This window comes from Microplitis demolitor, chromosome 8, assembly GCF_026212275.2.
Source record: "Microplitis demolitor isolate Queensland-Clemson2020A chromosome 8, iyMicDemo2.1a, whole genome shotgun sequence".
Classification (NCBI taxonomy): Eukaryota; Metazoa; Arthropoda; class Insecta; order Hymenoptera; family Braconidae; genus Microplitis; species Microplitis demolitor.
The window spans coordinates 19,676,528-19,703,573 of NC_068552.1; the positions used below are offsets into that span (position 1 = coordinate 19,676,528).

General features: G+C 36.3%; 5 protein-coding genes across 8 annotated transcripts; 2 read left to right on the forward strand and 3 right to left on the reverse strand.

The window, feature by feature from the left end:
* Window positions 1–133: 133 nt before the first annotated feature.
* Window positions 134–2,397, forward strand: LOC103576783 (uncharacterized). 2 transcript variants are annotated; one of them, XM_008557169.2, is made up of 6 exons: window positions 134–237; window positions 327–395; window positions 479–869; window positions 944–1,231; window positions 1,292–1,871; window positions 1,958–2,397. In XM_008557169.2, the coding sequence occupies exons 2-6, from the start codon at window positions 349–351 to the stop codon at window positions 2,080–2,082; spliced, it is 1,431 nt and encodes a 476-aa protein (XP_008555391.1). In that variant the 5' UTR covers window positions 134–237; window positions 327–348; the 3' UTR covers window positions 2,083–2,397. The 2 variants fall into 2 exon arrangements, with proteins under 2 accessions (XP_008555391.1, XP_008555390.1); XM_008557168.2 differs by having other exon boundaries at window positions 143–395; window positions 1,958–2,396.
* Window positions 2,398–2,546: 149 nt separating this feature from the next.
* On the reverse strand, window positions 2,547–16,837 carry LOC103576782 (WD repeat and FYVE domain-containing protein 3). 2 transcript variants are annotated; one of them, XM_008557166.2, is made up of 4 exons: window positions 16,231–16,837; window positions 15,404–15,643; window positions 5,342–15,318; window positions 2,547–5,268 (listed from the first exon to the last, which is right to left on the reverse strand). In XM_008557166.2, exons 2-4 carry the CDS (start codon window positions 15,626–15,628, stop codon window positions 5,151–5,153), a joined length of 10,320 nt encoding a protein of 3,439 aa, XP_008555388.1. In that variant the 5' UTR covers window positions 15,629–15,643; window positions 16,231–16,837; the 3' UTR covers window positions 2,547–5,150. The 2 variants fall into 2 exon arrangements, with proteins under 2 accessions (XP_008555388.1, XP_008555389.1); XM_008557167.3 differs by lacking the exon at window positions 16,231–16,837 and adding an exon at window positions 15,738–15,992.
* A 262-nt stretch (window positions 16,838–17,099) lies between these two features.
* On the forward strand, window positions 17,100–19,698 carry LOC103576781 (DNA replication licensing factor Mcm5). Its single transcript, XM_008557164.3, has 3 exons — window positions 17,100–17,676; window positions 17,739–17,911; window positions 17,975–19,698. The coding sequence occupies exons 1-3, from the start codon at window positions 17,269–17,271 to the stop codon at window positions 19,590–19,592; spliced, it is 2,199 nt and encodes a 732-aa protein (XP_008555386.1). The 5' UTR covers window positions 17,100–17,268; the 3' UTR covers window positions 19,593–19,698.
* LOC103576823 (1,5-anhydro-D-fructose reductase) lies at window positions 19,686–21,673 on the reverse strand. 2 transcript variants are annotated; one of them, XM_053741053.1, is made up of 8 exons: window positions 21,444–21,673; window positions 21,224–21,353; window positions 20,913–21,077; window positions 20,644–20,847; window positions 20,454–20,570; window positions 19,992–20,386; window positions 19,876–19,921; window positions 19,686–19,771 (listed from the first exon to the last, which is right to left on the reverse strand). In XM_053741053.1, exons 2-8 carry the CDS (start codon window positions 21,284–21,286, stop codon window positions 19,745–19,747), a joined length of 1,017 nt encoding a protein of 338 aa, XP_053597028.1. In that variant the 5' UTR covers window positions 21,287–21,353; window positions 21,444–21,673; the 3' UTR covers window positions 19,686–19,744. The 2 variants fall into 2 exon arrangements, with proteins under 2 accessions (XP_053597028.1, XP_014298701.1); XM_014443215.1 differs by having other exon boundaries at window positions 19,752–19,771; window positions 19,843–19,921.
* Window positions 21,674–22,304: 631 nt separating this feature from the next.
* LOC103576780 (cyclin-dependent kinase-like 4) lies at window positions 22,305–26,507 on the reverse strand. The gene is made up of 6 exons (XM_008557163.1): window positions 26,296–26,507; window positions 24,385–24,574; window positions 23,220–23,567; window positions 22,881–23,147; window positions 22,641–22,799; window positions 22,305–22,540 (listed from the first exon to the last, which is right to left on the reverse strand). Exons 1-6 carry the CDS (start codon window positions 26,361–26,363, stop codon window positions 22,397–22,399), a joined length of 1,176 nt encoding a protein of 391 aa, XP_008555385.1. The 5' UTR covers window positions 26,364–26,507; the 3' UTR covers window positions 22,305–22,396.
* Window positions 26,508–27,046: the final 539 nt, after the last annotated feature.

Consider the following 27,046-nt stretch of genomic DNA (forward strand, 5'->3'; position numbering starts at 1 on the left):
CATAACTTTTTTTAGTCATTAAAGTTTTTACATTTAAATCTCAGACCTTGACCGCCAGACTTGGAACTTGGTACCGCGGGAATCTCAACAATTTTTGAATTTTCTACATTACCGACATCATGTTGGCAGCATTGATGTTATTCTCGTCATTCAAAAATAACCGTTGAACACCACAGACATTTTTATTAGCGTCATAACAGGGATCAGTTCATCGACAAATCGATAGAATTTTGAAACGTAATTAAATCAACGTGATAATTTGTTAATTTACTTGTCAATTGCAGTTTCTTTAATTAAAAAAAGTGATATTTATTAATTTATAAAAGGTTGTGGTTAAAATCCATCACGATGCCACCCAAACGTAGGCTGAGAGCCAAAGCTCCCAAGGAAGTAGTGTAAGTTTTTTTTTTTTTTTTTTTCAGTTTATTGCAGAAAATAAATGAAATTACGAAAAAGTGATAAAATAATTTGTTTGCAGACATCCAGCATTGGAAGAACCAGAAGATGGGAGAGAATTAACTTTGGAGGAGGCGAAAAACCTAATTGCCGAGTTGAAGGAAACGAAAAACAGAGTTTTCGAGTTGGAGGAACAGTTGCGGCTGATGACATTGGGAAATCCAACTCAGAATCAAGATGTCAATCCACCAGCAAATCCAACACGGAATCCAGTCAGAAATCGTGCTGTCAGCGAAGCAGTTTCTTCTCCAGTTGGTAGAAAAGTTCGCAGAGGTTCGACTAGTGTTGTTAAAAAAGATGTGAATTCTGGGTGTTCATGCACGGGTAATTGTGCAACTAAAAGATGCGGCTGTGTCAAAAAGGATAAAGTGTGCAATGAGTTTTGCAAATGTGCTGATGCCTGTCAAAACCAAGTCAGTAGTCATTTTTTTATGCTGATTTGTTTCATATTTTTAGTGTTGGATTCATGACATTGGATTTTTTTCAGGGTAAAGCAGCCGATGACAGTGATAATGATGACAAAGAGAATGAAAATGAAAATGTCCAGGTATCTAAAAATGTTGATGTTAAAAGCAGAGGGAAAAAAACAGTTCCACTCACACCTAAGGTGCAAACTAAACAGAGCCGTCGAGTGAATAAGATATCAGATTCCAGCATTGAGGGAACTCCAAGTCCAGTAGAAACTGTTGCGCCGAGATCGCTCTTTGATACTCCGGTGGTAGAAAATAAATCCAACAATGAATCTTTCAGTAGTTATGAATCTAATGAAGCAGAGGTAATATAATTAATTTAAAAAAAAATAAATATATATTCTTATATTTTTATTTATTTCCAGGAACAAGTTCTAATAAATCCAATGAAACCAAAACATCAGTTGTTGAGAAGTCCAGTAGTCAGGAGTCCTATGGTCACTAGAAATCGGTCGAAATCACCCAACCCGGCTGCTGATCATGTCCGTGATGATGATAGCGATGACGACGATTATAATGAAAATGGCTTAGCCAATTCAAAAGCTGAAACATCTAGCTCAAGTCAATCGTCATCAGGATCAACTGATCCACTGCAACCGAAGCACAAACTGTTACGCAGTCCGGTGGATAGAAAAATTCTCACAAGAAGTCAATCGAAATCACCAAATCCACTTGCTGATCGTGTTCGTAATAATGATGATGATGAGAGCTTCATTCCAAAGGCTGAAACATCTAGCTCGAGTCAATCGTTTCTATCAGTCGCGGATCCTCTGAAGCCGAAGCACAAATTGATGCGCAGTCCCTTGCCTGGAACCTCAAAAGATGGAAGTTCAAAGTCTCCAAATATGCTATCAAATACTTCAGTTTTCCATGATGATGATGTCTTTCTACCTGTGCCGAAGCCCGATCTAGCTGAACTGAGCACATCACTGCCTCCACCACCAGGTAAAAAGATTAATAAATTAAATTTTTCTCTATCGATTTAAAATTTATGATAGAATATCCATTGAAATTATTGAAATCAATTACAGAGATTTTCGAGGAAGAAGTCGATTGGTCCGAGCACAAATCTAAATTAGTTAAATGTCGTAAGTGCCAGCGGAATTTCTTCCCCTACCGTATTGCAGTACACGAGAAGAATTGTATTAAAATCTAGTTTACTGTCTGGCTGGCCAGACATACATTTTACATTTATATATAAATTGAAGTTAAATTTTTATAAGATTTAATTAATATTACATTATATATTAGGAAATTTTTTCGGATAAAAATAAAAAAAATTTATAAGTGCTTGGCAAAGTTATTAACGCTTTTCAAGCAAATACATAACTCCAGAACAAGGACATGCGTCATCCGGTTCCTTTTTTTTATTTATTATTTATTTTTGCACTTTTAAATTTGCTGAAATACATCAATAATAATGATAACTTATCGTGATTACGTTTTATTTACATAGAGAATTAATATAAAAATAATGGTAACAAGATAAAAATTTTTTTAAATATGTATTTTATTTTTCTCAAGTTAATCTGACATTATTCAATCTTTTACTGTAACAAAGTAGCAGTTGACATGTTTATTATAATTTTTTATTTTTTATGTCTTATTTATTAATATACTATTCATACATTCTTCCATAACTACAATAATAACTTCATATGTAAATAAAAAAAAAAAATTTACATCAATCAAGTTTTCATAAATATTCAGCCGGTTGACTAATTTGGCCGTTAATTTCAAAAAATTTACTAGGGTTAGTTAAAAAAAAAAATAAAAATCACGACTAAAATGTAAAAGAACTAAACTAAATTTTTAAAGCTCTTATCAAATAAATAACTTTTGTGTTCAATATAAATTTTTTTTGTATTTGTATTGAATAGATAAAACGATGCAATGATTATAATGTATAAAGGATATTGTCATAATTATTATATACAATTTAAATATATATATTTAAAATTATTAAATTTAATACTGTAAAAATAATTTAAATAATATAATCACTCGTATAATAAAGTCACCAAACAAATAATAATTAACAACAAATAATTATTTTAAAGGCACACAGACGTTTTTGACTAGAGAATACATATATGTGCCTTTATAATATATATTATTATTATTATTATTACAATAATTAATTAAAATTAACCATACAGAAGTTTACACATTACATAAAGCCTTTATATTTTTTTTTATCATTCAATTTCATTCTCACAGTCCAACTTTATTTCATCATTAATATCCTTACTCTTTTTATAATTAAATGACGTCTACTTTTCATAGATTTGTTGTTCTTTTTTCAATATCAATGCAATGGATCTAAATATTTTATTTATACTATAAACGTTTTTTTTTCAACTATTCAATGCAGGTTTCTCTCTACATTAAATTTTTTTCTTTCTGCGATTAACTAACTAATAACAATAGATCATATTAATTCCGTACAATTTTTACACCATTATTATCAGCCTTGTTCTTATACATTTGGCTTTACAACGGATTTATCACCGTTCTAATACTTGGGTCTTAATAATTTTCTTTAGAATTTGCTTTTATTATTTATTATTTTTTATTATTATTATTAGTATTAATAAATATATTTACCAATCTTCCAAAAGATCTCAGCATTATTATTATTTTTATTAATATAATTATTATTTGTTACAAAATGTAAAATACATTTTTTTTTATTTTATTTTTATTTAATAAAATCAATTCCACTAAATTATCTATCGATACGATTAAAATATGCAAGCTGCCTTTCAGAAGATTGAACTCAGTGAATAAATACTTTTTTTTATTTATTTATGGAGTTATTTTATTGAGTGTGAATGTAACAGATGAGACAATTTATAAATTTTAAATAAATAAACTAATTCAAATGAAATTTAAAAAAAGGCGCGTACTAATTTTTAAATTGTCTAAATACGCATTTTTAAATTTTCATTCTACTGACGTTTTATTTATTCAAAAATTTAAAAAATTTACAATTGTTAGGTACATTCACACCCATTGTATATTTTTTGTTGTTTTTGTCCGTAGGTCTTGATTGTTAGGTATCAAACTATTAGATTCTAAAGAATCCCACATTTAAAGATCTATACACACGTAATTATTATTATTGTTTTAAGCTAAGCCGTAAATTGTTGTATGATTTAACTTTCCTTAGAATGAGTGTGAATGTAGCAGTCATCAGACAAATTTAAAACGCTGCTACATTCACACTCATTCCTTAGAACGTATTTTCAATGAGTGTCAATGCAGCTGACCTGTCAATTTTTTAAATTTCATAAATAAATAAAATATAATTAGAATGAAAATTTAAAAATGCGTATAAAGATATAAATAAAAACTCAGTACGCGCATTTTTTTAAAATTTCATTATTTTTATTTATTTATTTAAAATTCATAATTTTCTCATGTCTGCTACATTGACACTATTTCCAAGCACATTTTATGCAATCTATGGTATGGTATTGTCTATGATAGCACAGTAATTTTTTAAAAATAAATAAAAAGATCAATTATTTATTGGAGAGTCAAAAGATAAAATCAAATTTAAATAAATCAAAAAATGATAATAAATCTATATTAAAAAATATCTCGATTGATAAAATTGTAAAATAAAATAAAATAAAAAAACAAGTGTTGTAAATTGCGACAAGTAAAAAAATCACAGTTTGTAAGTAATGCATCAGCCCTTAACCTCTAGACATTAATTACTATTTATCATACATAAAAATTTATCAGAGTAATAATAATAGAAAATAATAATTGTAAATATTTAAACGTAAAAAAATGATTGTACGGTAGGAGGTACTGGACCGCAAGCTGTCAACTGTTCGCCAGAGTTTCTTTTTTTTTTTTTTTTTTTTTTTAACAATCAATAAATAATTCATCATCGAAAATTATAGTAAAATTGTCCTAACAAGATAGTGCCCTCGGGTGTCTTCAGTTTTTACGCCCACTTTGTCTCGCGCGTGCGCAGTTTAGAAATTATCAGTAGTGGGGGTGAATAACGGCTCATTCTCTTTCTGGGAGAAGTTCACCGCGGAGTCATTTCAGATGAAATGTGCCAACAGTTTATACATTGTTCATATAATAAATATATACTTACAGGGTTAATAAGTTTCTATAGAAGTTAATTGTGAGGACATTTGGTGGTTTATCGGACAATTGTGATTCTAGTTTCAGTGCTAAAGTAACAACATCACTAGTCGATTAAGTGTTATTACTGTCAGTTGATCCTTGGGATCTTAGTTGTGAAAAGCATCCCTGGCATACTCTGACAGGTTTTAGAATTCCCAGTCTCGATATTTTCGACTCGAACCTACTGCACCTAAATCAATCAAAAGTATTAAATTAATAAATTCCTCAAATCTATCACTTAAATTAAAATAAATCACACTTACTTTGAACAGAATACTTGTCCGCAATTGCGACAATGGTGTCGTCTCTCATAGAGATTAAATCTCACTCCGCAACCGACACAGGAATCAGCGCCCTCGTCTTTAAGCCAATGATCAGCGACAGTTCGTCCAGGTTGCTCGCAAACACTCCACGAGAACACTCGACCCCTAGTATCACCCACGTAAACTGTTTTGTGATCTTTCGACACCGCCAATGCTGTTATCGAAGCAGGCTCTGCATTGTCTTTCCGATCATAGGCTGTATGCATTGTTAGTTTACTTCTAAACACCAGCTGCCTCTGCCACTTGAATCCATCTCTAAGAATATTTTGTGGGTTGATCCTGCGTGGTTTAGTATCTGATTCATTAACCATAACAAAACTATCAGTCAAGCTGGTATCGCTTTTACTAGTCCTCAATGCACTATCAGAATCATTGCTAACATTGTGAGATGAGTCGTGAGCCTGAATAACTTCACTGTCTGCTCTACCACCTCCTTCACTTTTTCTAAACATCGGATTCCCCCGACTCTTCCGCCTCATCACTACAGTCGGCGATTGTGAATTTTTTGGACATAATTTATTAATTGAACTATTACTCGATTCATTATCCGAGCACTCTTCTTTTTCTTCATGAAGACGTGAAGCTTCCTTCAGAGTTTCAGCTTCAGATAAACTGCTCTCCGAGCCACTTTTCATCATCAGACTTGACTCTTCAGCAGATATACTCATTTGTTTGACCAGTTCATGAACTCTCTTCTTGGTACTCTGTGTTCTCTCTTCTTCAGTACTAGGCTGTTTCTTCACTGCTGACTTGTCAGCTGCTTCTTCGGGTTTTTCTTCTTCAGCAGGCACCTGGACATAGTCCATTGACCACATTCGAGCAACACCATCAGTGGAACCAGTCATTATTACATTTTGCGAGTCCCACTCGTGTGTTTGACTGAACGCGACACACAAAATCTGTTGCATTCTGTCAGCACGACCCACACACGTATTGACACTCGCTAATTCTTCGCCATTGATGCTCCAAACGTGGAGCCAAGTTGCTGCACAGGTGGCAATGTCACCAGTGAGATCGTTTATAGCCACAGCTGCTACAGGACCAGCATGACCTCTTAGCTGTCGTACAAAAAGACACCGGGACAAATCCCAGATTATTGCCGTACCATCACGTGACCCAGACACAATCACATTGTAAGCAGGACTTGATGAAAGACAGGTTACTGCTTCCGTATGACCATACAGACATTGTTTTATTGACAATTGACGTTTAGAGTACTCCCATACTGTAACAACAGAACTTGTTCCTGCTGTGACAATCAATTTGGAAGACGGACAAACACAAGCAACTATTTCTCCGTTGCTTTGCATCATTGCTTCACAAACAAATATTGCTTTTTCACTGTCATAATTACCTATTCTCAATGAATGATCAGCAAAACCCCAGGCTACATATTTATTAAACGAAGGAGGAATAAGTGTTTTATTTTGTTCAACAGCTGATACTGTTTTATCAATATGTAATATTTGTCCTACTGGACCTTTCAGCTCTTTAATGGGCTGCAATGAAGGCTTTAGATTGTCTAGATTATGGAAAAATAATTTATCTGTTGCTGTGATACTTAAACCCGGAGTTATTGGTCCTGGGTCAATAACACTCGTTCTTACAGTCATTTTTTTACATGGATGGGGTTTTTTAAATAGCTGTTTAGGTATTTGTCCAAAATTATTTATGAATCCAATTGTTGCGTTCTTTTTTAGCGGATCGTCTATGGTGTAGATGTCAACGTTGCCTTCGTAGAACAAATGGTGGAATACATTGACTGCGTCGACGGCTGCAGGCCCGTTTTGTTTGTAGCCAAATATAAGATCTATCCAGTGATGCAAATTTTGGGAGACGTAGTCGCTTTCTAATGCCAGCCGATGGACTCTGATAAACTCACGAGGATCCTGCTTTGCCCAAGGCGGGAGCACAATGTCGCCTAATTGGACTCCACTCTGCTTGGAACCCAAATCAAAGTGATTGGAGTTGATAAGAAACTCGGGAAGATAAAAGAACTCGGGAATAAGCTCTTTGACATCAGCCATATTGTGTTTGGAAGCTGACGACCACGCTTCTTTGATGCTGTTAAACATTCTATCAGCAAGATCAAAGTGACCGCCTTGAAGCCGCAAGAAATGCTGGGTAAAAGGCTCCATTCTTACTAAATAAGAACAAACGATCATTGCCGACGAGTAGTGAGTTCCATAGTGATAAGGTGGAGTTTCACCATGAGGATCATCCCATTCTTTGTATCTCTTTTTAAATTGTAACAATCTTTCGGGGCTCTGTGCTCCCATAGGTCGAGTGAAATCTCTAAAAGACGCCGGATCATTAAAATCAATTTCTTCACTGTCGTAGTCTGCTAATATCCAAGGAAATATCGGATACTGCATCAAGTCATTGTAACTTCGTCCAGCCAAAGTATTTAAATGCATCAAATACTGGAAGTTTGATATTTCTCCTCTTACCCATCGCTGAGTCACCGAAGTCTCGCCAATAAGATTCGAAAGTAATCCAGTAGCTTGCTCAACATTAGCTGTTCTCTTTTGTCCTGCCACTGACTGATGAGCGCTGTCAGCAATCGCCGTTGCAAATGTCATGAATCTTTGGTAGACTTTGTTCCGTACTTTTCTTGGGAATGCTAGTAAATAATTTCTACCGTCACCACTGAATACCTCAAGTGCCATGGGCTGTAGTAAATATCTTCTTTTGTGAACTTCTCTGATGTCTTCATAATTGAATTTCGAACACTGTCTCATGGCTCGAGATCTTCTTGGTGAACCAGGCGAAGGCAGTATCGGTTCATAAGCATCCGGTAGACTCTCAATGTCTCTGATCTCACGGGACTTAAGCAGCGTAAATCCATCAATAACATAAAAGTGTTCTTTGCCAAACAATAAAAGACCTTCTGTGGTATCTAAACCCTGGATCCTGGCACATCTAAACATGTGGCTGATTTTTTCATGCTCTTCAAGCAGTCTTAGCAGTGTCTGATTATCAGGAACAGCTTGATTATTTTCTTCCTCTTGTTCGTTATCTTCTGGCGCTTCATCAGGTTCGCTTGCGTGACGTTCCAGCGTGCAAGGTACCATCGGTGGTTCACTTTCAGTTGATCCTTCGTGCATAGCTAAAGGAGTATCGTCAATAACTGGATCCCGTTCACGTTCAAACATACCTGATGAATTACCAAGTTGCTTCAAATAATATTCTTTACTGTCCATACTCGTGGCTACCTTATACTTGAGTTGTTTGTTATCAGGATGATCCAACTCTGGTCGATAAGGATAGTGAATATAAAACAGATCATTTTTCATCATCTTCTTGCGCATTCTACACGGCCCCTCTGTCATGTCCAGCATCCATTTGTCCAGAACAGTTGGAGTCGGCGGACCCCAGAGTCCGCGTTCGCGAGTCAATTCAGTTTCAGTCTGCAGCCATTCTTGATAAACATATCGCTGGGTATGCTGATAAGTTTGCTGCTGCTGAAGCTTACGAGTAGCAGCCAATTCTCTTACCAACCCGACATGTTGCTCTGTCCACTGAGCAACTGCGCTGTGATGAAGCCTCAGTCTCGGTCTTACAGACTCTTCTTTCCGTACTTTTGTGCGACTTGCTAATCGTGTCAATCCACCAGTTACTTTTTGTATTTTCGACTGAATCTGATTATGAAGCTCCCAGGGTACTCTGTATGAAGCTTTGCGTTCCAAGACAACGTAATTAAGCCAAAGTCTGGTGGCTTGTTCATGAACAAGATCACGTACACTCGATAAATCTGGTGCACGTTCATTGCCGACTGGAGCTGGCAACGAAATTTTGAATACTTCCTCGATAGCTGGTTTTTTACATGCGTACAATTCTTCCCAGACTCTTGTTGCCGCTACTGCCATAAGATTGTGCCCTTGATGAGACGTCAGTCGGTCATCACTTGACTCAACCTGAGGATTAACATGCCAAGTAGTTTTCATATTTGTGTCTAGCATTATTTTAATGTCAGCAGTAAGCTGAAGAAGACAGTAGGTCAAACAGCTGATAAATTCCAGTTCATGATTCCCAGCACCAAATACAAGTAATCTGTGAGTTGTCAATTTATGCAGAGCTTCCAAAACAGCCATTTGATCAGCAATTGAATCTGTTGCTCGTGACAACAAAAATAATATTGTTCTATTTAAACAATGATGAAGACCTTCCATGCTGACGGCCCCGGGTCGCCTTTTAGCTTGACCAATAAGTTTAACAATAAAGTCAAAGACTTCATGCGGGTCTTTGGTCAATGCTCCTTGCCACAGTTTGTCAACAATTCTCGCTGTAACATAGCAAACATTATTAGTTATATTATTAACAGAGCCGCCAGGAACTACAGGCAATGCTGCTTGTTCGCCGATCAATACATCGGCAGCTAAAAGATGTTCCATTAAAATTGACAATATTTCTGTTTGGTAACGCGTCTGTTGACCAGTTGACGCGTACTCTGGCCAGGCTTCTAACACTAGATCTATCGCCGGTGGAGATTTAGCTGTCACTGGAAGAGACAGGGAATCTACGACAATAACTCGTAGGAAATCCATGACAAATTTCCTTGCCGGGTGATTCGTTAACCCGATGTCCTTAGATGGTGATCTCACCAGCACTGGCTCCTGTTCATCCGCTGGAGTACTTGCTCCACTGCTGTCTTGACTTCCAGTAATAGGTTTTGGGAACAATGTACCCGCCAAAGCGCCCAAGACTTCAGCTGACATAAATACTGGCATAAAATCTGTGAAATTGTGATAGAGAAAAAATAAAAATTGTATTATTGTCACTGGATACTCAGTAAGCCACTCGGGTAAGCTGTCTGGATTATTAAAGTGCATATTAAGCATAGTGCGAACCATAGCTAGAAGCACAACAACAGCATCCGGACATAAATTTATTTTTCCATTGAAAGATGACAATGAATGATTTGCTGGTACGCCAAACATAAAATTCCAGATATTATCAAGTTCTAATTTAGAGTCAGCTGGCAGTAATTTTATTGGCTGGACTAACATGAGCCCAATAAAAAGAAAGTAGAGTTCGGGAACAAGATCTACGTGTTGAGGAAGTAGCCAGCCGAGATGTTGGAATCCCGGTACATTTAAACCTATTGGCTTTACTTCACCAGTTGAAGTTTGTTGCTGACACCCCAAGGCCATTGCCATTTTATTATGATCAGTGTGTCGTAACCAGCCACTATTACTCGATCCCTCTTTGAACTTTTGAAGTATCGATTGGACTGAACAAACAGCTACGAGTATCCTTAATCCCCACACAATAGTTGTACTGTGTAGACCTGATTGTAAAAACAATAGAACCCAGTCCAAACCAAGAACTTTCGCTAATTCATCGCACATTGTTGCATTTACTTTGGATCCATTAAACAATAGCGAGTGTAATAACTGAAGACATCTGTTGCGTAGTAAAATACTTTCGCCTTCACCTTCTTTCGGGCCTTCATTTTCACGTGGAACTAAATGTTTTTCTGATACCAGAGGCAATGTAGCGACGATAAATTGACCGAACCACAAAAGATCCGCTTGACGTGGCTGTGCCAGCAAGATACTCAGCAGCGCTAGAAGAACTTGTCGCGTTGAGTTCTGCTTGACTTCACTTAAAATATGTAATAATTTATGAACCAACTGTAGATCCCGCATCAGTCTTAGGTTGGTTCGTTTTTCATTAGACTCAGCTACTAATTCATACAAGTGCTCTAATAAAGAACGAAGTAACTCACCGGGAGCTTCATGCCACACTTGTAAATCACAGAGCAAGTCTTGGAATGCAGTGACATTGGGAATGGCGCTGGTCTCACGTCCGCTGTCAACAGTACCCACTAGACTGAATGTCAAATGAAGAATGTGACTGTTTAGTAGAGGACATTTTCTTCTTAGTAACATGGCTAGAGTCTGGTAACCTCGACGACGATCCATTTCTTGTTGCGCAGCTTGATTTGATCTCACGACGCACACCAGAGCTTTTACTGCCGCGTACAGAGACTCGACATCCTGAGCCATGGCAATGAGACCCAGTAACACTGAGCATCCTCCTACGTTGTCAATTGTCGTGGCAACTGGACGTGGATTAAAAACTCGCACGCCTAGATAACCAACCACGACTCCTCCGAGAGCTCGAGCTGGTCCACTGAGATGACCAGCAGAGTTGTGGAGAACGCGTATCGGAGTTGCATTTTCATGAGAAGACATGCCAAGTTGCTTGGCTATTGACTTAGTATCTGCTCTACTGTAGACTTTTCGTATTTTTGCTAGCGTTAGTTGTGACATGGCTTTGGCATTCAATCCAAATACAACTTTTTCTTCCGACAGCAGAGAAGACAGAGGTTCAGGTCCGATGAATTGAGGTGCTTGCATACTTCCCATATAGTGAGGGCCCAATTTAAATAACGTAAGTATATTTTGTGAGTTGAAAACCTCTTCAACTAAATGACAAGGTCCTTGTTTCCAAGTCAACTTTGAGTAACGTCTCCAGCATGGAGGTGTACCGACGTAACCATAAACAGGCGATGCTACGGTCAAATTAGCAGCCCCTCCGCCAGGTGTTTGTGTGATGTAATGAAGTTTTTGACTTTGAATATGTTGGCCGTCCAAGTAGAGAGAAAAACTTGAATTTTTCAGAACTGCGCGATTCAATACAATAGCTATATGATGCCATTGTCCCTCGTGAAGTAAATCGGGACACCAAACTCGTGCTCCACTTTCTCCAGTGCCTTCGGGTTCCCATTCTCCAATACTCTGCGGCATCTGAGTTTCTTGTGTTGAAACAATAATAGCTTTATCTCTAGCACTCAAGACAGCAGCAAAACAAATTATGTCTCGAGTACCCGAGGGTGGACTCCGTACCAAAGTTAAAAGTCTCACACAGTGAGGATCTGTTCGTGGGTCGCTGAATTTGTCGACACATATCCATGTGCTGTATGTAAGTCCAGTTTGGGGTGGGAACAACCGATCACCTGAACCAATGCCACCCAGTACGCTGTTGTCAGCAGAGACTACTGTCGGTGGAGTTGTGCTCTGCGGTGCGATACTAGGAAGATAAAGACTCGCAAATCCTTCAGCGCTCATGTCAAACTCAACGAATGGCGGCAGAGTACACGACCCGTGAGCTCTAAAGTCTTTTGGTGTTGTCATTGACACAAGAGTTTTGATACGCGTCAAAGGAACTGGTCCCCCACGTTGTTTGTTTGGCTCTATATCGTCCAGCGAAATGCAACAAAGTGGATCACCGAGTCGTAAAAATTCACGTAAATCTTTTGGCTCTAATGACTGAGCTGCCAGACGTTCAATTATGTACTGAAGAGGTTGATGGAGCGGATGAGTTTCATCTTGCAACGCAACTCTGCCCATAGTTAATAATTCTCCAGCCATTCCAGAGTCGCACATGACTTGTTGATTCCGTTCCGAGCGCACGAGACTCTTAATTACTTCAGCAATGTAAATCTGAAGAGCCAGAGCATACTCTGGTTTTGTTCGGTCAGTTATTGAAGGCAACAGGTGAAGCATCCCTACAACAATACCTGGATGGACAATAATTGGCTCTGGTGCAGGGGGATTTAAATTCAGTGAATTGACAGTTGAACGTTTTCCACTCACTGGAGAGTCAACAGACTTTTGGTTCTCCAAGCTGGATTGTCTATGGCACGGTGATCTTGTGCCAATGGCTGCAAAGTTTGGCTTTTCAAAGACATCAAGCGCTACGTCGTAGAGCAATCTTAGCAATAAACACGCGTACGAAAGACTCTTTGGTATTTCACTTGGAAATGACGGTTCCAGAACATTTCCATTGAACAAACCTTGCCAGGTATTGTGATAATTTATTGACGGCACTGGATTATTACACTCAGTAAGTGTAGTTTGAGATGAAAAACAACCAAGTAGTCGTAGAGTATCACATAAACTAGATTGACATATTTCTAAATGAAAAAATTTAGCATTTGCTGGTTCAAATCTCATAGCAGTACAAATTGTCTGAAAGACAAGATGAAGTAGATTAAGAAGTTGTGATTCATCTTGTGTACTTCTTTCTGGAATGTTATCGTTACAAGGTTCTGAAGAATTGTGTGGCAGTGGTCCTAGTTGGCCTTCAAGAGAAACGAGTACTGACATTACGTAAACAAAACCCCCAACTTTACGAAAAACAGTTCGAGTGCGATGGGACTCTCGTAAACATGTAAGAAGTGCCAGGAGTATGTGAGACTTGAGAACCAGGGCGTTCGCAGGTGCCGAGTGCATCACACCAAGCAGAGTTGCCATGTCGTCATCTCCACCGGCGCTGAGAATAAGTTCTCTGACGAGACTCAGTGCCTGAAACCTACACTCCATGTAGGGAACGAGATTGTGGGCACATCGAGCTCCAGTACACTCTCGAAAAACATTTGCATTCTGCACATTGCCGCCCAGTAGAGTTGTAAGAGCTTCCATCACCAGCTGACCAAGACGCTCTTGCTCCGGGCACATTTTGTACTCCAAGCCCTGGTCAGTTGCCGACTGCTTGTCCTTAAGCAGCGTCGCGTAACGATGCAAACAAGTAACAAACACTTCCAGCATTCCTACTTCTCTGTACACGTCCTTGAATATCACGTTGTGTCGCAGAATATTCAGCAGCGTCTCCATCGCCATTATACTGCAACTGACCGAGTGATTAGACTTGAGAAGAATTGATAGGGATATGAGTTCTTTGCAAGGCACAAAGTTAAGCTGAAATACTATAAACTCTAATAATTGAAAGAATTTTTTTTGTATCTCAGGATTTTTAAAATATATTTTTTCAGCAAACTGTGATAGGGTATTTTGTCCTTCTAGTATAAAATAATTAGCATTGTCACTGTGATAAACACTGGATATGGCGTCGAGTATAGTGCAGCACAAAAGTGACGAGTTAGACTTGACGAATACAGATTGTAGTACTTGGAATGCTTGAATATTTCTGACACTGCCGCCTCGATTGCTTGGCTGTGGCAGAGAAAACCCTAACATTTGAAACAACGAGCCCATACTTGCTTGACTCGGTTTCAATTCAGTGTGTCCGCACATTGTCAGCGAAGCCAACATCAATACCAAATTCCTGATAGCGTCTTGCGCCTCGGCGTTTCCCTCTTGTTCGAGCCGCGAAGGTGCGTGTTTAAGTAGAAATTCTGATAAGAAAATATATCCTTGACAAACGCGAAAATCATCCAAAAGCATTTGTGATACTTCGCTAGAGTCTTTTAGAAAACAAAATACCGTTACAAACATTTCAACAACTTCAAGCGGAGCTAGTTCAGGTACACGTTGCATATTGTCAATGCAAAGCGCTATACATCCTTTGTTATGAATATAAGATACGACATTTTGAGTGAGTCCATGTCGTGATAATGTCATCAATACTTCAGCAGCGCTTTTACGCCACATGACATTGTACTGCGGGCACCAGCTAGTTATCGCCGAGAATAATAACGTTAAATCATCTTTCCGTGCCAGTTCTTCTGCTGGATACGGGTGGCTACAAAGCCGCACCAGTAATTGTACAAATATTTTTTGTAGCAATATTCTGCGTTCCCGTGGGGTAAATTCACTATTAACATCAGTGAGATCCGCTTCTGCGTCATTCATTTCAGGTAAATCAAAAAACAAATACAGACACTTGACAAGTGTCGATGGCACTGAAGCCGTTGTCATCGCTTGTATCAACGACGCGTCACCAGCGGCTAATAAATTTAACGTCGACAGCAACATCCACCCGTTACTCGACTCCTCACTATTTTCAATCTCTAATAATTTAACTATCGCACAGCTGGCGGTCTCAGTACTCTGATTGCTCGCCCGTCTTCTTATCTCCGACACCATCAGCTTGGACACTTGCTGCGTAAAAGCCAATATATCCCAGAATTTCTCGCTCATATCTCCAGCAGGACTAGACCCAAAGACCTAAAAATAAATCAATAAACAAATAATCAAGTACTTGACTTTCAGTCTATAAATAGCGTAGACAATAACAACATTTATTACTTACCTTGCAAAACAATGGCAACATATTATAAAGCTTATCATCTTTCTCGGTCTCCGACAGCGGATGCGGCGGGTGAGTGTATTCAGAAAATAATTTCTTTAGGTGCATAAGACCTAGTGCCGTATGCTGAGGATTACTACCGCCCACACAGTCATCAACACTTCCAGTTCCACTGGAACCCATACCTCCAACTGCACTTCCCCCTCGTAATTTACGCATGATATTCATAATTCTAAAATTACTCTGCAAACAAAAACACAACAATGTTTAGCTAAACAATAATCGTACGTTATCTCAGTATATCTAATCAATAAAATTGACATCAATATCAACATACATGATTAATTATTCAAATATAATGTTTGCAGTACCATTTAAATCCTACTATAACTATAGCAAGTCAACCAAGAAAAATTATTATTTTTTTTCACGCTCGATTTATAGGATACACAAATGTCACATTACCAGCTGTCATTGCATAATATATGTATAGATATTCAAATGATTCATAGAATCAAAAGCACATTTGATATCTGGATTGTTATATAAAATACTGTTAATTAGTCAACTGTTGATAAAATAATAACAACAATTTAAAATAAAACGTGATAACAATCATGACAAAAAAAAAATGAAATCGAGTTGACGACGACTTTATAATAATAGTACTTGGTCAGCGAAATTAATCAATGAAACAATCAAAAATAGTGCCCTCTCCTACATACATTCTAAAATAAAATATGTAACTCTATTATATATATTTATAATAATAATTATTATTATAATATTGATAATAAAAAAAAAGATCATGATGGTGATAAAATGCATACCTTATATTTTTTCACAAATAAATAATTAACTGTCAGAAAAAAAATGTATCATAGAACGACGCACGTAAATAATCGCGCGTCGTTCTGCGCTCATTATATATTATTCACTTAAATAATTTCCAGCAGCTCAATATTTACGTCGCTATCACTTTCAGCTTTTTATTTATATATTTTTTTTTATCTCGCGAGAAATTTAAATCAAAACGGCATCGAGAATCGAGCAAGTGTCACTTTATTGAGAAACGTCACAGGTAACCGCCCACGAGCACGGCGTAATTTAATAAATCTACTTATTATCCTCCTCGCTCCTCTCTCGTCATATTTATATATATGTCTCATAAATTAAATTCTTGTTTTTGTTATTAATTCAAATAAAATATTATCTTATTGATAATTTAATAAAGATTATAATAGCTAGTAATTAAAACCCCCGATTCAATTATCGGGTTTTAAGTTTAACCCGCGTAATTTGAATTTCAATGTCACTACATATTTTAAATAGTCTTTTTAAAAATATATCACTCGAGATTTTATTTTTTATTGGCTCTGGGCACTTAACATTTGACAGGTATTTTTTTGGAGCCCGAGGAATACATGGACCGAATGCGATACGTCGATATGACGGTCACGTGGTACAACAAGCTGAGTACTGAGAGCAGCATAAATTACAATAAAACCAATAGATTGTCTTTCGCTTGATAATTTTCTGCTTTTATAAATAAAAATAATAATTTTTCATAAATCTACGCGCCAGTCGGTGATTTATTGTAACTATTCCTGTTTAATATTCAAAATGCTGATAAAATAGTTTTCAATTACCAGCAATAAAACGTTGACATCACGGCAGGAACAAGAACTACTTGTTTGCTCAGGTAAAATAACCTCTACAGTTGTTTTGTTGTACTGCAATTATTGTACGTTTCCCGCCAAATAATCATCGTAGCATCAAGTTCTTATTTACATAAAAGAATTGAAGTGTAATAATTGACAAGTGATATTTGAATCAAAAGTTATTTTTTTTTAATTATAAAATTGATAATGAACGACTTTGACGCACCTCAAGTTTTTTTCTCGGACAATTTCGCGTCTGATGAGCAGCGTGATGACCAGCTAAAACTGCAAACGTACAAAAGAAAATTCAAGGAATTCATACGACAATTTCATGAAGGGAATTTTAATTACAAGTATCGTGATGCGCTTAAACGCAATTACAATTTGGGACAGTACTGGGTTGAAGTTAATCTCGAAGATCTGGGGGCCTTTGATGAATCGCTGGCAGAAAAACTGTACAAGCAGCCTACTGAGTATTTGCCGGTATTTGAGGAAGCAGCCAGAGATGTTGCTGATGAGTTGACGGCACCGAGACCGCTGGATGAGGAAAAAGTTGAAGATATTCAGATATTGCTGTCTTCTGATGGGAACCCGACATCTCTGAGAGGCATGAAGGTAAATTATTATTTTTTAAAATTAATTATATGATCACTGACGTGATGATTTTTTTTTTGCAGCCTGACATCGTGTCCAAGTTAATAAAAGTCCCTGGAATTGTCGTGTCTGCATCAGGAATCAGGTCCAAGGCTACGAAAATTTCAATCCAATGCAGATCTTGCAGGACAATACAAAGTAATATCCCAATAAAACCAGGTCTAGAAGGATATGCTTTACCAAGAAAATGTACAACGTATGTATTTTAATTTTTTATTTTTAAATGAAATGTTTATTGATTAAAAATTTATTCACACAGAGAGCAAGCAGGAAGACCCAAGTGCCAACTAGATCCATTCTTCGTGATGCCAGATTTGTGTCGCTGTGTTGATTTCCAAGTACTGAAGCTCCAAGAGTTACCAGACAACATTCCTCAAGGAGAGATGCCGCGACATTTGCAACTTTACTGCGATCGTTACCTCTGTGATCGTGTTGTACCAGGTAACAGAGTTCTTATTTTGGGAATATACTCCATCAAAAAGGTCTCGGGATCTGGGGGCAGACGTGGGGGACGAGAAAAAACACTTGTCGGCGTACGAGCTCCATATCTTCGTGTAATCGGTATTTCTGTCGATGGAGAAAATACCGGGCGCGGTACTCAGCCAGTTATTACTAACGAAGAAGAAGATATGTTCAGACGTCTGTCAGCTGATCCATTGATTTATGAAAAAATAGCTAAAAGTATTGCACCGAGTATTTTTGGTGCTGCTGATATTAAGAAAGCCATTGCATGCTTGCTGTTCGGAGGCTCGAGAAAACGTATGCCTGACGGATTATGCAGAAGGGGTGACATCAATGTCCTGATGTTGGGAGATCCAGGTACTGCTAAATCTCAGTTATTAAAATTCGTTGAAACTGTAGCGCCGATTGGAATTTACACTTCGGGTAAAGGAAGTTCTGCTGCTGGTTTAACAGCTTCTGTAATTCGTGATCCCTCATCCAGAAACTTTGTCATGGAGGGAGGGGCCATGGTACTGGCAGACGGTGGTGTAGTTTGTATTGATGAGTTTGATAAAATGAAAGAAGACGACAGAGTTGCGATCCACGAGGCCATGGAACAGCAGACAATCTCCATTGCCAAAGCTGGAATCACAACGACTTTAAATACTCGGTGCTCAGTACTTGCCGCGGCTAATTCAATCTTCGGTCGCTGGGATGACATCAAGGGTGATGACAATATCGACTTTATGCCCACGATTCTTTCACGTTTCGACATGATTTTCATTGTCAAAGATGAACATGAACAATCGCGTGATATAACACTCGCTAAACACGTTATGAACATTCACGCAAACGCTGGCCAAGTCACAGATCAAGCTACTGAAGGCGAATTACCACTTGCTGTACTGAAAAAATATATTCAATACTGTAGATCGCGTTGTGGGCCACGGCTGAGCAAAGAAGCTGGTGAAAAACTTAAAAATCGCTATGTATTGATGCGTGCTGGTACTCACGAGCATGAAAAAGACACCGAGAAGCGGCTGTCAATCCCAATAACTGTAAGACAGTTGGAAGCGATCATAAGAATATCTGAATCTTTGGCTAAAATGCGGTTGGCACCTTTTGCCACAGAAGTTCACGTCAGCGAGGCTCTTCGACTCTTCCAAGTATCAACTCTCGATGCAGCAGTCTCTGGATCACTTGCAGGCGCCGAAGGTTTCACGTCCGAAGCAGATCACGAGATGCTTGCTCAAATCGAGAAACAATTGAAACGACGATTTGCCGTTGGCTCTCAAGTGTCTGAGCAAAGTATCGTCAACGATTTTATGAAACAAAAATTTGCAGAACGCGCTATTTTAAAAGTTATCCACACGATGATTCGTCGTGGCGAACTGCAGCATCGCATGCAGCGTAAAATGTTGTACAGACTTATGTAAATTATCATTTAAATTAAAATCACTAATTAATTAATCATTTAGATATTTAATGGTCGTAAATAATTTTTTTTTATTTTTATAAAAGCTAAAAATGCCGACAATAAATTTCAATTTTTTGTGCCAATAAAAGAAGTGAATTTTTTAAAATTATTTTAAATGGCCGCTGATGTCTTGTTATCCTGAAAATAAATTTAAATTATTATAGTAAATCATTTTAAATTATAATTTAAAAATAAATTCAGCAACTTACGATGATTCACTTGCCGTGAGTTTGATTACTTACCTCCTGGAGTAAATATTTAAACGGATATTGTGGATGATTTTCAACTCTGAAATTTTAAATACAAATAAATATCCGACAAAAATTATCCTATACATTATAATAAAAAAAATGTTTACCCTTTGAAGAATAAAAATGTAAAGATTCGACCATGAGGTCCTTGATCCAGAGCTTCTAGATCTTTAACTTCCTCAGCAGTCAGCTCAAAGTCAAAAATATCAATGTTTGCTTTAATTCTATCGTAATCAGTGCTCTTTGGAATGACTATCACTCCTATTTGTACCGCGTATCTCAGCAAAACTTGTCCCGTCGATTTATCATGAGCGTTTGCGATTTTTTGAACGACCGGATGTCGCAGCAAATCTGGAAATTGGCCAGGACTGTAATTGTATTTCGATTGAAAGTATTCTTTGGATCCAGGTGAAGCTAATGGACTGTAAGCAGTCACTGCGATATCAAGAGTTTTGCAAAACTCTCTCAGTGGTTTCTGCTGATGATACGCATGCAGCTCGACCTATCAAATTTATTTTTTATAAATATTTCCCACCAATTTCCTGACAATTCAATTTTTTTAAATTTACCTGGACATTGCTGGGTTTTATTTCAGATTTATTCCACACATCTAGTATTTGGTCCTCATTAAAATTACTCATCCCAATAGACTTTAGTCGTCCAGCTTTCACTTGCTTCTCCATTTCCTAACAATACAAAACAATTATTACTAATTTTAAAAATTATAATTATAAATTATCCAACAAAATTTTTATAAACCTTCCAAACAGAGACAGGGTCAGTATCCAAATCCAATTTGTAACTTCCATCCTCATTAATAACAGGTGCAAGGCCAGTTTTATCACATAAAAAGGCAAAAGGCATGTGAATCAAGTACATATCTATATAATCTAATCCAAGATTTTGCAATGACATCTTGACATATTTCTCTACATCTGATGGTCGGTTTCCAAAATGTGGCAACTGCAGTTTTGAAATTCAAAATAAATTTACTACTACTTACAATAATTATCATTATCATTATTTACTTTGGTCGTGACAAAGACATCTTCTCTTTTACCACCTTCAGCAAACCATTTTTTCAAACTGTTACCAACAGCTTCTTCATTTTTGTAATTGAATGCTGTGTCAAAGTGTCGATATCCAAAATGCAGAGCTGTTGTCACAGCATATTCGACCTCTTCAGGTTTAGTCTGTAAAAAATTTCACAAATAATTATTATATAAAAATTTTATATTTATTTAAACACAGCACAGTACCAACTCATTTTCAAAAATTTAATTTAAAAAAAAAATGATTTTATTTGTCATTACTACAATTAATTATTGCGTTAAATCACCTGCCACGTGCCAAGGCCAACTGTTGGCATCTCATATCCCGATGACAATTTAATAGACTTCATCGCTATTCCCCGGATTATTCCTAATAATTGTAACTTGTAGTTTTTCCCTGCAGCGATTGCACCGAGGCTATAAAAATTGCACAATAATTATTTATAGATTTAAATTTTTAATGCCAAGTACTCTGTTTAATTCAATTTATTTATAAAACATACACACCAATGCCAATATTCCTTGACTAATTAACATTTAATCAAATATATTTATATGTTTATATATACATACATATTAATAATTATTTAATCGACTATCAAAGTCGCTGGTTGTATTAAAAAATGAAAATTTTAGGAATGAAAACATGTATTGCATTGCAATAGAGCGGAGTAACTATTTTTGGAGTAGAGCGCATGCACATTCGTTAAATGAATTAAACCCCATTTACAAACTGATCGATGCAGAAACTTAAATGTTAATAAACATTACACTATTTTTTATTTACATTAACACAAACAAAATATTGTGTTTTTTTATCAAGGACAAAAAAAAAATAACCGAAACCAAATTCAGAAATTTCGAGAAAAATTTTAATTTTTGAAATAAAAACCGTACAAAATATTTGAATGTTTTGAATTAACCCGCGCAACATACGAAAACATAGAAAACATTTTGAAATATTTTATAAAAACTTAATTAATTAATTAAATATTTAAAGAGCTCGAAGTCAGTTGCCGATGATGTATGTGGTTGGTACTGAGGAAGATCGCCGACTGATTTGGGTGATTGAACTCAGAATTGAATGATCAAATTACAAAGCCATTAGTATTTAGTTTTATTTAACTTAATTTTATTTTTCAGATTACTTATTCTTTTTACATTGACTTCAGTCTGTTAATAGATCAAGTATTGTTAGTTACCGATACAAATTACTTTACAACTTATATTAGGAACAAGTAAGAAGACTATTAGTTTGTAAATAAAATTTTATGTAACTTAATTATAACAAATAATAGTTATTATTAAATAAAATAAATGTATGATAGTTATTAATATTAATGCATTGAATTTATGAAGAAATAAGTAAGTACGTTAAGAAGAAAGGTCATTGTACAGTTATTTTTTTACAGTTTAAATGGACAGTATATTACAATAAATAATTTATTTTATAAGTAAGACTAATTACATCCACGTATCGTTGGTAAATGATCAAAGTCTTGGTGTTGCTGGACAGAAGAACTTTTTGGGCGGGTTTCCTGATGAAGCACTCCACCACCTTTGGAAGTAAGTTGGGGCAACACCATTTGATTGTAATTGGAATTCTGTAATTCATATTTTATTAATAAATAATTAAATTTGGCAGTAGTACTCGGGCAGTCACGTAGTGTCTATAGATTGATCGTTATTATTAATTAAACTTACTCGTGATCGATCTCTGTACTTCCGATTCTTTTCATATTCTTCAGCTTCGCCATTGGGCATTTTAAAGTGGAAGTTTTCGAAATATACATGCTGTAATAATTGATCACAAGTCCACCTGTGGTCTGGATCTTTTTCTAAGCATTTTTTTAAAAAGTCAATCTAGAAAAATAATTTAAATATTATTTATTTCAATATTTATTTAGACATATGAGAGTATGTATTTTTAAAAATTTATATTACTTGTACAGGTGTACTGGGACTCATTGGGAGAACAGCCTCCAGAGGCATCACGGACTGTGGAGTAGGTAAAGTAACACCAGCAAAAAATTCATTCTGCTGAAAAATTGTCATGTGTCGCGGCAACAGATCGCCTAGAGTCCTTCTAATCAGGTAGAGCTGATCAACGTCAGATTTTCCTGGCCAAAGAGCTTCTCCGCGAATTAATTCAGCAAACACACAACCGATTGCCCAAACGTCGACTGGAGTTCCATACTGAGTATCACCGACCTGTTGATAATTCAAGAAATTATAGAAATATGAAAAAAATTTTCACTTTAACGTTTAATTTTCGTAACTCACCAAGAGCTCTGGTGCTCGATACCACCTGGTTGCTACGTACTCGGTATAGTTTTCTCCGGGACTGAGCATTCTCGCGAAACCAAAGTCACAGAGTTTTACGACACCATCAGCTGTGATAAGAATATTTTCTGGTTTGACGTCTCTGTGAACGCAACCAAGTCTGTGACAATAAGCAACACCCTGAAGTATCTGCCAGGTAAGCTGCCGTGTCATGAGCTCTGGACATCCACGCGGATATTTTTCCATCTCATTCAGCAACGTGTGCTCACAGTATTCAAATACCAAATGAAGTTTTCTTTTTCTTCTAAATACTTCCAATAAATTAACTAAATTTGGATGCTTGAGATTCTGCAATACGGTAAAATTAAATATATATATTTTTTTATTGCAGGAATATATAATGAGAGTAATTTTATTAAGTAAAAAAAAATTGATAAGAATCTTGGCGGTGGATTTTAAAAGGTAATGTATAAAAATGATTGTTAAACATGAATTGTATGCTATTATTAATGATTCACGCGCAATATTTATATTCATGAAGAGAAAACCTTGAAGAAAATTAACGTAAACTTGCATATCAAGTTATAAAAGGTCACAAGCAACAAATATTAAGTAAGTTTGCCAGCAAGCAGGCGAGAATCATTAGTATATATATTTGTGAGAGAACCGATTTAATGGATAAGACGGCATGGAGAATATCTACACGCCAAGGTATTGACCGGGGACGATATTGACCACCGTCCACCTTCACCATAGCAAGTTAAAACATTAGTATACCATGTGTGTTCACCCCCTAGGTATATATGTGCTCTATACATAGACACTATGAACATATATGTATATATTTGATGGTAGTGCAAGAAAGACGATTGATTTGGTGCATGCGAGCGTTCTCTTTTATACAGCAACGTTACTTGTAAAAGAAATTCGCAGCGCTAACTCTGTATATGTCTGGCAGCGATAAGGTCTTTAGCTTCCGGCACAGAGCTTCCGGAGCACGAAACTACCTGGCTGATCTTAAAGACGCTTTCATGCAAGCAAAGCTTTTCTGAAGATGCCTTTTTAATACAAACATGAACATAGATGTAATTTTTTTTTTCTTTTCTTCTTTAAATATTGATGACCTGAAAAGATATCAGTAAGATACTACGACAATACACAATACCTTTAGTAGCCGTATTTCTCGGAGAGCGATTTTTCTTATAAGAGGATCATCTTCAGTCTGTTGAAACTTCTTGACAGCGACTAGTCTTCCTGTCTGCCTGTCTCTGCACTGGAACACAACTCCATAGCTTCCCTCACCTAGTCTTCCCAGCCTCTCATATCTCTCCATGGTTTTACTCGGTGCCCGAGACCTGGTTACACAAAACATGTCCACTCAACTATAATCCATAAGTAATATTAATTAACAAGTATGTATGATAAATCAGTGCAGCATCCGTATTAACAATCATTAAATATTCCGATACTCGGATTATTAAGTGACACAGGAAATACCGACTTTTTATTAAGCCTTCCAAGGCAGGGTAGAGAAAACTGCTGCGCAAATAACATTCCTTCCCGCTGGAGACTGCAACTAAGACTGTCCTTTTCACCATTGACCAGGGGTCAAACTCCTCGCGCGAGTCAGGTGAAGGGAAACCTGCTGGACGAGGGTTCGCGCCCGCGCGTTCGCATCCTTCTGACCATATGTCGAGGGTGTAACACGCAAACTTTCAAAAATCAAACAGATAATAGATAGCAGATGAAGGGTGAAACTAAATTTACTTGCGTGCGACAAACCATCACAGACCGTAAGTAGCTTTATGTGTATTAAATATCATTCTTTTCTATTTTATTGTTTTCCATTTATCTGATTATTAATTTTTTTTTGTGTTTTTAGTGTCCCACATTTTAGTTCGTGACTAAAAAATAAATTCAAACCTGAACAAGTTTGGAAAACATGCTGCCATATAAAAATTCCTGAATTGTCAATAAACTGTGGTGATGATGATGATGATGATGATCGTAATGAAGATGATAAACGACTTACAAAAGTTCCTTCATGAAATTCATGAGCTCCAATTGTCACCTCCACTCAACGGCACCTTTACTCTACGACTTGTCATGTAGTACTAATTTACGTGACCGTATGAAATATGGACATACGTCCATATCATATATAAATGTGCTAGAGACTTGATTATTGACAATCAATAAAAAGTAACATGCATTAACACGAGTATCAAGGTTGATATAACTTTTTTAAATAATTTCATCAACAAAATCAAGTTGGATTGGCAGCAGCTAAATATGTACATGTTATTTTACCAATCATGATAAATAATATATAGAGAGCTGAAGGTGAAGGCAATCAGGATCTATAATGCATTTTGTTGTTACACGGATATACCGAAGCATATAATAATAATAATAATTATTATTATTATAACTTTATCTTAATAACTCGGCTGATCTATAATTACGTGTATGATGTAGTGGAACAAACACAAAATTGCGTGTTACAGGTTTAAACGTCACAGATCATCGATTTGCTTCTCTAGAGGTCACGAGAGAAGAGATCGTTTTGAATTTTCTCGAATCTTATAATAAGTAACGCTAAAATTATTAAAGGATTCAGTTTATGACAGAAATAAAACTAAACCCTAGTGACAATCGATAAACGATTAAAATTAAAAAAATAAGTATTAGGTCAATATTTTGACCAGTATATATTTATTTCTTTACGCTATTATTAAATTATTTCCAGGTTGACGAATGTCAATGGCTGTCTTTATCATGCGCCCTCATATTATTTTAAAAAACAAATGGACTGATATTTTTGTTGTATACCTTGTTTACATTGACACAGTTCATGAAAACTTTATACACACACGACGTGATCCACACTCAGATACTTGACACGTGTTTTTTTAAACGTCTTCTCGGAAAATTATCAAGTGACCGATGACACAGTAACGGTATCGATTAAATAAAATTTATTTGTGACGATGGATCATAGATAGACAATATACTAAACTAGATATTTGTTGACTGGTAAATATATATATATATTTTATAATATTAATAAACAAACCTTCGTGGCAGCAACGGCAAAGTGTTGCCAAAGAGCCAGAGCTTTCTGTCTTGGAGCCATTTGTCCATGCGAAGGCTTCACTGGTGTCCGTAGTATAGATTTATTCAAACTCAAGTAAACTACATGCCGCTAATTTTTATTTGCGCGATTATTGACAACGATATTAGCAAACGACACACTATTAACATTATTAATGAAGATTTGTTGTTGCAACTGAAAGCTACGGTGTAGCGATTGCCATAGAGCGAAGCATAACACCCAAGAGCTTTCATTGCTATATACTTTCAAAACAACTGCGTCACGTGAGATCGATAGTTAGTAAAGAGAACCAAGTCTTGATAGAAATGTACATAATAATATATATGTATATAAAAGCTCTTCTGATATTAATCTAACTGAAAATATTATACGTCAAACTCCATCAGAGTTTATCATAAATTCAATTTTGGTTGATGAATGATTAAATTTAATTTTTTATTCTCGCAACACGAGGGGAAACCGCGAGCTAACTATTTTTTAAATCATAGATGAGGGATACTACGAGGAAATAGTAAACAAGTTTATCGATCGTTGAATTTAAAAGTAACGAGTAAATAATTATAATTTTAATTCGAGTATTATACACAATTTTTTATTGGCTTATTAATTTTACATTGACGCTTGGACGGATGTATTTTAAATGGTCCCGTATTTTTTATTCGGATGACCTATGAACGTCGGTTCAAATTATTGATACAATACATACATACAT

Coding starts and splice junctions, on each gene's coding strand:
- LOC103576781 (XM_008557164.3), top strand. CDS start 17,269: ATGAACGACTTTGACGCACCTCAAGTTTTTTTCTCGGACAATTTCGCG. Junction 17,677..17,738: donor CATCTCTGAGAGGCATGAAG/GTAAATTATTAT, acceptor TTTTTTTTGCAG/CCTGACATCGTGTCCAAGTT. Junction 17,912..17,974: donor TTACCAAGAAAATGTACAAC/GTATGTATTTTA, acceptor TTATTCACACAG/AGAGCAAGCAGGAAGACCCA.
- LOC103576782 (XM_008557166.2), bottom strand. CDS start 15,628: ATGAATATCATGCGTAAATTACGAGGGGGAAGTGCAGTTGGAGGTATG. Junction 15,319..15,403: donor TGTTGCCATTGTTTTGCAAG/GTAAGTAATAAA, acceptor ATTTATTTTTAG/GTCTTTGGGTCTAGTCCTGC. Junction 5,269..5,341: donor GGACAAGTATTCTGTTCAAA/GTAAGTGTGATT, acceptor TGATTGATTTAG/GTGCAGTAGGTTCGAGTCGA.
- LOC103576780 (XM_008557163.1), bottom strand. CDS start 26,363: ATGGACAAATGGCTCCAAGACAGAAAGCTCTGGCTCTTTGGCAACACT. Junction 23,568..24,384: donor GAGAAATACGGCTACTAAAG/GTATTGTGTATT, acceptor ACCGTATTGCAG/AATCTCAAGCATCCAAATTT. Junction 22,800..22,880: donor GTCCCAGTACACCTGTACAA/GTAATATAAATT, acceptor TTATTTTTCTAG/ATTGACTTTTTAAAAAAATG.
- LOC103576783 (XM_008557169.2), top strand. CDS start 349: ATGCCACCCAAACGTAGGCTGAGAGCCAAAGCTCCCAAGGAAGTAGT. Junction 396..478: donor AAAGCTCCCAAGGAAGTAGT/GTAAGTTTTTTT, acceptor ATTTGTTTGCAG/ACATCCAGCATTGGAAGAAC. Junction 1,232..1,291: donor ATGAATCTAATGAAGCAGAG/GTAATATAATTA, acceptor ATTTATTTCCAG/GAACAAGTTCTAATAAATCC.
- LOC103576823 (XM_053741053.1), bottom strand. CDS start 21,286: ATGAAGTCTATTAAATTGTCATCGGGATATGAGATGCCAACAGTTGGC. Junction 21,078..21,223: donor TTGGCCTTGGCACGTGGCAG/GTGATTTAACGC, acceptor AATTTTTTACAG/ACTAAACCTGAAGAGGTCGA. Junction 19,922..19,991: donor ACATTTTTATTCTTCAAAGG/GTAAACATTTTT, acceptor TTAAAATTTCAG/AGTTGAAAATCATCCACAAT.